Source organism: Vombatus ursinus, unplaced genomic scaffold (genome assembly GCF_900497805.2).
Source record: "Vombatus ursinus unplaced genomic scaffold, bare-nosed wombat genome assembly UNPS02014807.1, whole genome shotgun sequence".
In the NCBI taxonomy this organism is placed as follows: Eukaryota; Metazoa; Chordata; class Mammalia; order Diprotodontia; family Vombatidae; genus Vombatus; species Vombatus ursinus.
This window is the reverse complement of record NW_020954585.1, coordinates 54,307,600-54,320,299: the sequence shown is the minus strand read 5'-3', so window position 1 is coordinate 54,320,299 and position 12,700 is coordinate 54,307,600. Positions and strand designations below refer to the sequence as shown.

Genomic DNA, 12,700 nt, shown 5'->3' with positions numbered 1-12,700 from the left:
CCTGGAAGGAATTTTAGACAGAAGGATAGCCACTATTCAATGCAGAACAGTGGAAAGAACACTGGATTTGAAGTCAGAGGATCTGGGTTCAAACCCTAACCCTGCCACTTAGTGCCTGTGTGACCTTGGGCAAGTCAGGTCAGGGCCTCAGTTCCTTTATCTGTAAAAAAAAAAAAAGAGAGAGAGAGGGGTTGGGCACAATGACCTCTAAGGTCCCTTCAAAGTCCAAATCTATGATCCTATGATCTGTGAATCCAAGAACTTGGACTTCTGAGAACTGGGATATTCTTTAAATCGTCACCCTCACCACCCCCAGCAGCAAGTAGAAAAGCTTCAGCATTCTGTCTTGTTCTTCTGGACAGAGGCTTTGGCTGAGGGCAAGAGGGGAGGCCTTCAGTTTTAAATTGTTCCTGCTGAAGTGTCTGAGAGGAACTTGGGGCCGAGGAGACCAAGATAATCCCTGACTTTGCAAAAGGAGGAATAGGGACAGCTAGGTGGCGCAGTGGATAGAGTACCAGCTTTGGAGTCAGGAGGACCTGAGTTCAAATCCGACCTTAGACATATAACACTTACTAGCTGTGTGACCCTGGGCAAGTCACTTAACCCCATTGCCCAGCAAAAAACAAAAAACAAAACAAAACAAAAAAAAAAAGAAAAAGGAGGAATGCTTTGTCACAGGCATAAAAGGGACATGCTTTACCACTTCCCAGAATGAATGGTCCACACTACAAAGTATGTTTGCCCAACCCCAAGCCCCCAGACTCCCGTACCCATCCTGGGCTTACGTCATTTTTGTTGAAATATTTCAGCGCCCCTTCTCGTTCGGTCAATACAAACTTTCTGCTTAAGAACTGCCCGTTGTCCCGACCTCGCTTCCAAAGAAATCCTTCTCGGTATCCTATAGGAGGAAGGAGGGAAAACACAGATGGACACACACAATTGGTTACAATTAACCAGTCCTCACCGGAAATCCAACCCACTTAAGACCCCAGATGGCCCAAAAGGTCAGTGGTGGGGGGTGGAGACACTGCTAATTGCAGCCAACACTTTTATAGTGCTTTATACTATTATTGCTGAGTGGTTTTTCAGTTGTGTCCAACTCTTCATGGCCCTATTTGGGATTTTCTTTGCAAAAATACTGGAGTGGTTTGCCATTTCCTTCTTCAGCTCATTTTACAGATGAGGAAACTGAGACAAACAGGGTTGAGTGACTTGCTCAGGGTCACACAGCTAGCAAGTGTCTAAAGCTAGATTTGAACTCAGGAAGATAAGTCTATGCACTCTATCCACTATACCTACCCATAGTGCTTTGTAGTTTACGAATAACTTAAGATACATAAATCTACTTTGAGCCTCCTAATATTCCTGTGAGGTATTATTAGCTCCATTTTGCAGAAAAGGAAACTGAGGCTCAAGGAGTACCATTTAGTGATTTTTTTTCCCATCCCTAAAAGTCACATTCATATGTGTGTGAACTAGAGTTCGAACTCAGGTTCTCAGATTCTAAATCTTCCTAAATCTAAGTCACTTCTCTTGAAATGAGAGGTAATTTTTTTTTAAGGCAATTGGGGTTAAGTGACTTGCCCAGGGTCACACAGCTAGTAAGTGTCAAGTGTTTGGTCTGAGGCCGAATTTGAACTCAGGTCCTCCTGACGTCAGGGCCAGTGCTCTATCCACTGCGCCACCTAGCTGCCCCTGAAAGGTAATTCTTAAATAATTAATTGTGCCATGTGAATGCAACTAAATTGGGCCTGGGAAATTTCCTATCCAGTATTGTCTTCTAAGAGCCTTAACTAGCTAATAATGCTGTAAACATAAGTGCTTCTCAGCTATCACTTAAGAGGAAAAATAACGATGCCATAATTATAGGAAATTCACCAGGCATTAGAAAAAAGGACAAAGTTACACACAAAATAATTACTTTGTTTTTACACTAAGATCAAAACTTTTAAAGAGATAGGTATGAGACAACACAATTTCGTGGCTCAGTTTGACCCAAGATGACATGTGGTCCTTCCTCTGCTTACCCATTCTCCCATTTTGTCTTCTTACCTAGTACTCAAAAGGTAACCACTGGGTAGGAGGTATTGGGGTGCGGCTGAAGTGAGGGCAGGTCAGAACAGGGCAGTGTATCCTCATCAGAGATACCAGGCATCTGGGTGGCCTGGCTGGGCAACTCCCCCAAGGACCAAACAACTGGTCAGAGTTTCTAGGGGGTCCTGGCCTCTGCTGCTCTTCTTTTCCTTTCCCTTTAAACTTGACAAGTATAGATTCCTCGCCTAAGCACCAAGGTAGAGAACTTTCCAAGTGGACCTTCTCTTCCAACATTTTTCTCTCCTACTAAACCACTGGGGGCTGGAGGCTCCCCAAGAATAACATCTGATTTCTAGCAACACATGACCACCACCCAAGTGGAACCAACCCCAGACAGCTAGATAGCCACCACAGGCTGGCTGACTTCTTTGGGGCACCTTTTTTGGGGGGGAGAGTAACGATAAGTCAGTACTAGCCAGGTGGCTCTAAGCTGGATGTGGAAATAGCTTCATTATCATTTACCTTTCTAATTCTGGTGCATGTTGTGTGTGGGCTAAAGAGTAGCGTGACACAACCCCAGGACAAAGACCCCTCAGCCCCATGAACCGCAATGATAATAGAACCAACCCTCAATGTTAACTGAGCCACAGTCACATGGCTCCTCCCAGAGCTGGGCTTCTTCATTTGGAGGCTGTAAACTTTTTTTTTTTAATATTGTGACAACTTTATTTTTATTTTTTTTAACAAGTATTTATTGATATTTTGTGTCTTACATCCTCATAGGGATCCCCAATATACCTCCTTTTCTCCCTTCCAGAGAGTCATCCCATATAACCAATAGCATTTTTTTGAGGGGAAAATTAATTAGCACAACTGATGGATACACTGAAAAAGTCCAAAAGCAGGTTCAATGTGTAACACCTGTGGACCTTCCACCTCCCTGAAGGGGTAGGTTGGGGGTGACTTCTCCTACCTCTTCATTAAGTCCTGCTTGAGCTTTACAAATTTTGTGACATCCCACTTCTGATTGTTTTGATGTGTGGCTGTTCTTTCCATTTCATTGTGGTAGTTACTGGGTATATCATTTTCTTACCTCTGCTGAATTCATATCAGTTCACGTGATAGCTTTACTCCAATATAATCGGTTTCCTCTGTAACCTGTACATTTTAGTTTATGTATTTTAAAATGTTCTTCTGAGGAATCTATAGACTCCTCAAAAACAGTTAAGAATCCCTGTCTTAGAGTAAGCTTCAACATCTCTCCTGCACTCATTCTACCTCACCATATGCTCTGCTTGCCACCTTGTGTAGGCTGGCTTGATTCAAGATATAGGCAATGTGGTTCAGTGCGAAGAGGTCTGGATTTGAAATCAAGGCTACCTGGGTTCAAATTCTGATGCTGTCACTCTCTTTGTGACCTTGGGAAAAATCAATACCTTCTCTGGGCCTCTGTTTCCTCATCTGTAAAAGTAGTGTCAAAGATGTAAAAGATGATGTCAAAGGCCCCTTCCAACTCTAAGCCCAAGATCCTTCTCCCTAGCTGGCGCTACCAAATATCCTAATAGGCACTATGGTGCAAACATCTTAATCTAGCTGTTTCTTGCAGTAAGAGGATCTGCTGTCTCAGTTCAATTCAGCGGTTTTCCTGCAAAAATCTCTAGGGGAACTTTCAGTGAGATGGGAAAGCCTCTACCTGTGCCCTCCTGTTTCCATACCCTGTTCTTTTTTTTTTTTTTGCTTTTTGGTGAGGCAATTGGGGTTAAGTGACTTGCCCAGAGTCACATAGCTAGTAAGTGTCAAGTGTCTGAGGTCACATTTGAACTCAGGCCCTTCTGACTCCAAGGCTAGAGCTCTATCCACTGCACCACCTACCTGCCCCCTGCCCCTAATCCATACCCTGTTCTTCCTACTTCACTAACAGTCACTAGTGACCTGTCCTGGCCCACCCCAAGACCCTCCTTAGAAAATGCAACTCCCCACTGAATCCACCAATGTCCCCAAACCCCATGGCAAGAACACTCCAACAGACAATTCTCCAGACGGTAGCTGAGCCAATTTAGCCCACATCAGCTACAGCCCCCTGGCAACAGAACTAGGGGATCTATTAGCATATTCACTAATGTGCTAATCTGAAGCCCAGACATTTATTACAACTGCTCCTAGGGAGAAATAGAGCTGGCTCATCTCATACTCTGATATACCCATCCTGAAGTGCAGGGGGGCAACTAAAGAGGAGCTGAGGATGCTGTAGGGAAGAGGGAAGGGATGGGGAGCAGCCCAAGAGATGAAAATTATGTGGAGTGCTAATGGGTTTTCCCCTCCCCCAAATTTCTATACCTATATACTTTTTTTCTTATTTAATATTTTATTTTTTCCACATTACATGTAAAAAGATTCAAGTTTTTTTTTTCAAATTTTGAGTTCCCAATCCTCTCCCTCCCTCTCCCCACTGAGAAGGCAAGCAATTTGACATAGGTTATACATGTGCAGTCATGAAAAACACATTTCCATGTAAGTCATTCTGTGAAAGAAAACACAGACAAAAAAACTCCAAGAAAAATAAAGAAAGTAAAGAAAAAGTATCTTTGATCTGCATTCAGGCTCCATCAGTTCTTTCTCTGGAGATGGACAGCACCTTTTATCATAAGTCCTACAGAATTGTCTTGGATCATTGTATTGCTGAGAATAGCTAAGTTACTCATAGTAGATCATCATACAATACTGCTGTTACTGTGTACAATTTTCTCCTGGTTCTGCTCATTTCACTTTGCACCAGTTCTTATAAGTCTTTCTATGTTTTTCTGAGAGCATCCTGCTCATCATTTCTTAAAGCAAAATAGTATTCCATCACAATCACATACAACAATTTGTTCAGTCATTCCCTAATTGATGAACATTCCTTCAATTTCCAATTCTTTGCCACACTGAAAGAGTTGCTAGAAATATCTTTGTACACATAGGTCCTTTTCCGTTTTGTTTTTTTTTAAATCTCTTTGGGTTACAGACATAGTAGAGTTATTGCTTGGTCAAAGGGTATGCATAGTTTTATAGCCCTTTGGGCATAGTTCCAAATTGCTCTCCAGAATGGTTGAATCAGTATACAACTTCACTAATAGTACATTAGTGTTTTAATACCTATGTCCTTTCAAGTACACCTTCCCTGCAGAGCATGCTCCATGACTTATCTGTTCCATAACTCTGGCACATGCAGGGCCCAAGCAAGTATTTTAGTCAGAGTGGGGGGAACTGGCAGACCCCAGAGAGTGACCAGGTGAAGAGGAGAAGAGAACAGGACAGGGGATAGGTGGGAACATCTGAATAGTGGGAAATTGAGAAAGCCTTTAATAATTGTCTAATGGGTGTTTCTGCAACAATTTTGTCATTAATCCCCTTCCCTAGTGTAGAGAGGTCACAACGAATACTCAAATCAATAATCACTGACTGGATACCTACTATATACTCAGCCCTGTCTGAATGCTGGGAGGATGCTTCAGGGAGCTTACAATCTCACTGAGAAAACTAGGCAGCTAGGTGGAGCAGACACAGCACAGGACTTGGAAGCCAGAAGAACTGAGTTCAAATTTTGCCTCAGACACTTAGTAGCTGTGTGATTCTGGAGAAGCCATTTAATCTCTGTCCACCTCAATTTCCTCACCTGGAAAATGGGGCTAATAATCAGATCAGAGCACTTACCTCCCAGGGTAGTTGTGAGGTTCAAATGAGATAATATTTGTAAAGAGCTTTGTAAGTTTTGCAAATCTGAAAATGTCCTATAAATTCTATTATTATTATTATTATTATTATTATAACAAGACATATGGTGAGGAGTGAGGAAATGTGAGCAATGAAGCTAATGCTTCATTGAGAGGTAAACAGGGTGACACAGATGGTGGGAAGCCAGGAGAAAAAGATGAACAAGGACTAGGGTAGTTAATTCTATCAACAGGCCTGTAACTATGTATTAGGTGATATGGATACAACAACAAATATGAAAGAGTCCTTGCCTTCAGGGAGCTTATATTCTACTGGGGGGAAATCACATGTACACTGACAATCATATAAAAATTATATGTAGATTAAATACAAAGTAATTTAATATGAGGAGAACACTAACAACATTCAATTTAATTTTATTTGGTGTTTATTAATCACTTGTGTGCACTTTAAGAGGCAACATGGAATAGTGGATAAAGAAATAGATAGACCTGGAGTTAGGAAAATCTTAGCTCAAATCAAGCCTCTGACTCTTACTATCTGTGAGACCAAGAGAAGTCACTTAACCCATCTGGGCCTCCTTTTCTTATCTGTAAAATAAGGCAGTGAGATTAAATGGTGTCTAAAGTCCTTTCCAGTTTTAATCTGTGATACTATCTTACTGTTGTTTAGTCATTTCAGTTATGTCCTAGTCTTCATGACCCCATTTGGAGTTTTCTTGGCAAAGATACAGGAGTGGTTTGCCATTTCCTTCTCCAGCTCATTTTACAGATGAGGAAACTGAGGCCAACAGGGTGAAGTGACTTGCCCCTAGTAAACTAAGGCTAGATTTGAACTCAGGAAGAGGAATCTTCCTGACTCCAGGCCTGGTGCTCTATCCACTGTGTTATATGGATGTCTCTCATGATACTATGACCTGGGTAGAAAGCCAACCTCTACCTCTGATACTCAATTAAATGATGCTGGGCAAGTCATTTAACCTATACATGCCTCAGGCAACTCCCTAGGATTTATCTATAGAGCCACAAGTAGGTTTCAATCAGCATTGGAAAAGGAAGTTCCCACACTGACATAAATAATTGATCTTTTGTCTATATTCACCTAAATGTAATGCATTAAGCCTAGCTTACAAAGATATAACTATGAAACAAACAACAGAGTCTCTACCTTCAAAAGGCAGAAGGATGAGACACATAACTATAACACAAGTTATAAATGTAAGTATATTGGAGAGGTCCACATAGAATGGTGTGAAAGATTTAAGAAGGAAATTATTAATAAATGGGAGGGGGGAGGTATTTGGGAAGGCTTCATGGAGGAGGTGGGACCTAAGCTGGGCTTTGGAGAAAGGGAAGAGTTTCAAAAGGTAGGAATGTAGGGGAAACCATTGCAGGAATGAGGGGAGAGGGTGGCTGCTTGTGGAGAGGGAGAGAGGAATGGTCAGAATGGAGAGTAGGTGAAAAGGGCTACTTACTATGGGATAAGCTTGCAAAGGTGTAAGTTATGCTGTGAAGGGCCTTAAATGACAGGAAAAAGTAGTTTGTATGCTATTTGGTAAACAATGGAGAGCCATTGAAGGTTTTTGAGCAGTGGAATACCATGGTCAGAGAATTATTCCAGAGAAGCCTTGTAGCCTAATAGATTTGCATTCAGGAAGCCTTGGGTTCCTGCCTCTGACACTTAGTAGCGGCTGTATGACCATAGGCAGGGTGGCTAGGTAGTGCAGTGGATAGAATGCCAGGCTAGGAGTCAGCAAGGCTCAACTTTCTGAGCTCAAATCTAGCCTTAAGACATTTACTAGCTGTGTGACCCTGGGCAAGTCACTTCACCCTGCGCCTCAGTTCCGTCATCTGTAAAATGAGTCGGAGAAGGAAATGGCAAACTACTCTAGTATCTTTGCCAAGAAAACCCCAAATGGGGTCACAAAGAGTTGGATGTAACTGAAATGATTCAACAACAATGACCACAAGCACATAATTTAGCCTTTGAATCTAAGTTTTTTCATCCATAAAAGGGAGACAATAATACCTGTAGTACCTACCTCACTGAGATATTGTGAAGATTAAATGAGAAAATGTATGCAAAGTGCCTTGCAGACTTTAAGGCATTTATGTAAATGTCAGCCATTAATGTGGTCAGAACCATGCAAAGGTCATGTAGACCAGTGGAAAGAAACTGGCTTGAGTGTTAAAGGACTTGAATTCAAATCCCACCTTTTGATGCTTATTTCCTGTGTGAGTTTTGGCAGACCTTAACTTAACACCTTAACACTTAACACCTTGGACTTCGGTTTTCTCATCTGTAAAATGAAGGGGTTAAGGCTAGATGGAGTTGGAGGTCCCTTCCAGTTCTAGATTTTTTTTAAATTAAGAAAAAGTTTGAACTCAGCCAACACTAAATAAAATAGCATTTCCATATACATAGTGGGAAAGAATAAGAAATGAAATTGGACATTTCTGTTATGGGAAGTTTGTTTTTGTCCAAGTCTAGATCTTAAGAGCAATGGGATGACATGATTGAGAATTATTATTCAAAAGAAGAAATGTGGTATGGTGGATAGGACACTGGATTTTGATTAGGAAGACCTGGTCTCAGATCCCACTTCAGTCACAGAAGTGACCCTGGGCTTTAGTTTCCACATCTGCAAAAATGAAAAAAAACAAAAACAAAACAAAAAACAAAAAAACAACTCATAACCTTTGAAGTCTCTCCTAAGTGGAAAGCTATGGTCCAATTATTCTACTTAACAATATCCAACCCAGGCAATGACCCCAGGAAAGGCTTATAGCTGCCAAGATTCCCCACCCTGTCAGACGATGACATTCATAGATGGGACTTCATCCCAGCTTAAAATCTCTTCGAGTTGTTTCTGCATTCTTTCGGTTCTTTTTCTGGGCAAGAGGAAGGATTTTCCAGACTTCCTGGGTCTTGTAGTACAGTAGACTTCAGTATAGTATTTTAAAGTGAAGAATTTTTTTCAGCTTATAACTAAGAAGTTAGGCCCATTCTTTGGATGCAAGCAAGGTAGGCTCTCAGGTGTCCTGATACCTGTACCTTGGTTATGAAATAGCAATTCTGAGGGACTCTGCCTGGGAAGTTCCAGAATTTAATGAATGTCAACTGTCTCCCATCACTTTGCCAAGAGACTCTTTGATGCCAGGCAAGTCAAACCACCACCAGCACTACCATCTCTACTCAGACCCTGATGAGGATAGCCCAGGACCTTGAACCCAAGACTTGCCTTGGGGATAGCAGTGTCCTCCTAACCATCAGACCTGCTTCCAGCCTAGTCCCTGAAGACATCATTGAGAGGAAAAATCATTATAGACCCCTGTGGTAGTGTGGTAAAGACTAAGGACCCCTTTTGGCAAGAATGTTTTTAAAATACATAAACGAAAATCCACAGGATTACAAAGGAAGCCAATTATATTGAAGTAAAGTTATCACATGAACTGATGCAGAATGAAGTAAGCAGAGCCAAGAAAACAATATACCCAATAACTACCTCAACAAAATGGAAACGATCAAAAGTGGGTTGTCACAAAATTTGTAAAGCTCAAGCAGGACTTAATGAAGAGGTAGGAGAAGTCACCCCCAACCTACCCCTTCAGAGAGGTGGGAGGTCCACAGGTGTTACACATTGCACCTGTTTTTGGACTTTTTCAATGTATCCATCAGTTGTGCTAATTAATTTTCCCCTGGAAAAAATACTATTGGTTATATAGGATGACACTCTGGGAAGGAAAAAAGGAGGGATATTGGGGGTCCCTACAATGATGTAAGAAACAGATATCAATAAAAACTTATAAAAAAGATAAAAGCTATTAGAATACTAAAAAAAAAAGTTTACAACCCCTAAGTTAAGAACCTGTTCTAGGAGGAGTCATGTGACGGTGGCTCACTTGACATTAAAGGTTGGTTCTTTTTTCTTTTCTGTTTTCATTGTGCCTCATGGGGCTGAGGGGCTGTGTTTGTCTTGGGGTTGTGGATTATGCTGCTCCTTAGCCCACACACAACATGCACCAGAATTAGAAGGGTAAATATAATGAAGCTATTTCCATTTCTAGCTTAGAGCCACCTGGCTAGTACTGCCTGAGCTTATCATCACTCCCCCCTCCCCAAAAAGGTGCCCCAAAGAAGTCAGCCAGCCTGTGGCAGCTGTCTAGCTATCTAGGGTTGGTTCCACTTGGGTGGTGGTCATGTGTTGCTAGAAATCAGATGTTATTCTTAGGGAGCCTCCAGCCTAGAATAGCTTGGTAGGAGAGAAAAGTGTTGGAAGAGAAGATCCACTTGGAAAGCTTTCCACCTTGGTGCTTGTAGGAGAATCTATACTTGTCAGGTTTAAAGAGAAAGGAAAGGAAGAGCAATAAAGGCCAGGACCCCCTAGAAACTCTGACCAGAGGTTTGGTCCTTGGAGGAGTTGCCCAGCCAGCCCAACCTGATGGAGAATGCCCCCACCTTACTCATCAACACTAATGACAATTGCTCACCAACTGTCATTTACTCGAAGATAGGGACAGGAGTGAGCTCTGGTAGTGGCAGCACCCCTGTACCATAGACCATGGGTCCTGCTTCCAGACCAGCCCTCAGATCCACCATCTGGGCAGGCAGCTCCTGTGGAGAAGGAGATAGTCATTTCTACCAACTGCCAACCAATGTTCACCACTGAGTAGACAAAGCAACCTAGCTGAAGCACCAGGGCACTCTGAGGGAGAAACAGAAGGCGGCATATACTGAGCAAGTCAAACCAGCACCACTGCATTGACCACCCCTTAGACCCTGATGTTAATGGCCCAGGACTCTTGAGCCTGAGAGCCTTGGGAATAGCAATGCTTCCGCTCCCTGTGCCCGTAGCCATCATTCTGGCAAGCAACCTATGTAGAAATGCAGCCTAGTGACTGCTCCTACAGGAGCTACAGCCATATCTTTTTGAAGACCCCCAAAAGACAGTTCTTGTCATCAAAGTCCTTAGCACTGTCAAATGATTCAACATTACAGGATTCTATCAATGGAAAGGACATTAAAGAAGGGGAATTACCATTTCCTTTGCTGATATACTCTATGGATCATGGGACATTTCCATATGACTTGAAGCTGAAACCTTATATGTAGGATATACCTTATATGTATCTACCTATATCTATGTTTGTCTGTCTGTCTATCTATCTATCTATCTTTCTATCTATTATCTCCTTCATTAGAATTGGGAGCTCCTTAAGGGGAGGGAATGTCTAACTTTTCTATTTATATTCCCAGAACTTCACACAGTGTTTTGCACAGATAGTTAAGTGCTTCATTTCATTCACTGGTTGAAGAATAGTATGAATCTGTCAGTCAAAAAACATTTATTAAGTGCTAGACACTGTGTTAGGTACTGGCAAATGTGTCAAAAGACAGTCCCTGCCCTCAAGGAGCTAAAAAGGGAGATGACAAGCAAAGAAGTATGTACAAAGAAGCTATGTACAGGATGAATAAGAATTAAGAGGGGTTGGGAAAGGCATTCTGTAAAAAATGGAATTTTGGTTGGGACTTAAAGGAAACCAGAGAAGCCAGTAGGTGGAGCTGAGGAGGAAGGATTTCTTGAGCTCGGGCGTTCCAGGCAGTTTGGTCTGGGTTGTTCACAGAAAGAAACAGATTCACCATAAAGGTTGCCAGATCTCCTGTGAAGGTCGGATATGAGTTCAAGAGACTTTTCACCAAGTGCTATAATCTACTGGATGGTATTAGTATTATTATTCCACTATTTCAATGGGGAAAGTCTCCATATGCCTGGGTAGACATCTCTTTAATTCAATGACAGGTTTGAGGCATGTCAATTACCCTCAACCTTGTTTAGCCGATCTGCTGAGACGGTTTACTCGGTGAGCGTGACCACTGCACATGCTACAGCTTCTTGGAGCACAGGTGAGAGTTGGGTAAATTAGGTGGACATCAAAGGTGGGCGAACAGCCTTCACACTGAAGGACCTAATCCTCCTGAACAATACATAACTCAGGCAGAATAGGTAGATGAGAGCAATTTGTTCCAATGACCATGAAGGCAGCTGAAGCAGGTACTGTGGAGTGCTTAGAGCTTGGTCAGACATCAAAGATGCCAATGTCATCCACTGCATCCTGGGCCATCGCCAGTCATCCTGACTTTTATCTGGACTTTGATGACTCAGGAAGAGAGATTGAAGTGGAAGACTTTGTGCAATGCTGCCTCGTGCAAATGCACAAGTCAAGACATCACCCCATGGTGTCATTGGTCCTCTTTGGAAATGAAGGACAATTATTATATGGCACTTATATTGTACCTTTATATTTGCAAAGCACTTCACATGTATTATTATCTCACCTGAACTCCACAACTCTGAGTGGTATTATAGATTTTATTATTCCCAGATGAGGAAACTGATGAGAAAACTGAGGTTTAAAAAGATGTGACTTACCCATGTTCTCATAGCTAAAAAGTATTGTGGGCAGGATTCAAACCCAGGTCTTCCTGACTTCATTCCAGCAGTCTCCATAATACCATGTGCCTCAATCAATTGATAAGTCTTCTTATTTTATTTGATCTCATTTGTTATCTCATTCATTCATTGGTTTATTTACTTATTTATCCATCCATCCATCCGTTCATCCATCCAGCTACCCATCCATCCATCTATCCATCCATCCATCCATCCATCCACCCATTTAGTTAGCTAGCTAGCTATTGGGACTTGATCTCTCTCTCTTTTCTAGGCTAGAAGTGAATGGGTACAGGGTCTACTCATAGGGCTCAGTCTCTGATTGGCATGAGAGCGTTGAACTATTTCATTTCTGACCTGAGCTGATTCCCTTCTTCTTTGGGCAATCTGGTAGGCCCTACCTTTAGTTCAAACATCCAATAGGCTTAGCCCACCAAAGCTCAGAACTCCTGAGCTCGAGATCCATCAGCTTCAGCCACCCTAGTAACTGGGCTCAGTCTG

At 42.1% G+C, this 12,700-nt stretch overlaps 1 protein-coding gene across 1 annotated transcript in view; it reads right to left on the bottom strand.

Moving 5' to 3' along the window:
- Positions 1-12,700, bottom strand: part of LOC114052303 (arf-GAP with dual PH domain-containing protein 1) — a 162,424-nt gene that overhangs the window by 33,542 nt on the left and 116,182 nt on the right. Inside the window, exon 5 of the mRNA XM_027874852.1 lies at positions 786-898. Within this exon, the coding sequence (XP_027730653.1) occupies positions 786-898 (113 nt within the window). The remainder of the gene's footprint in view (positions 1-785; positions 899-12,700) is intronic.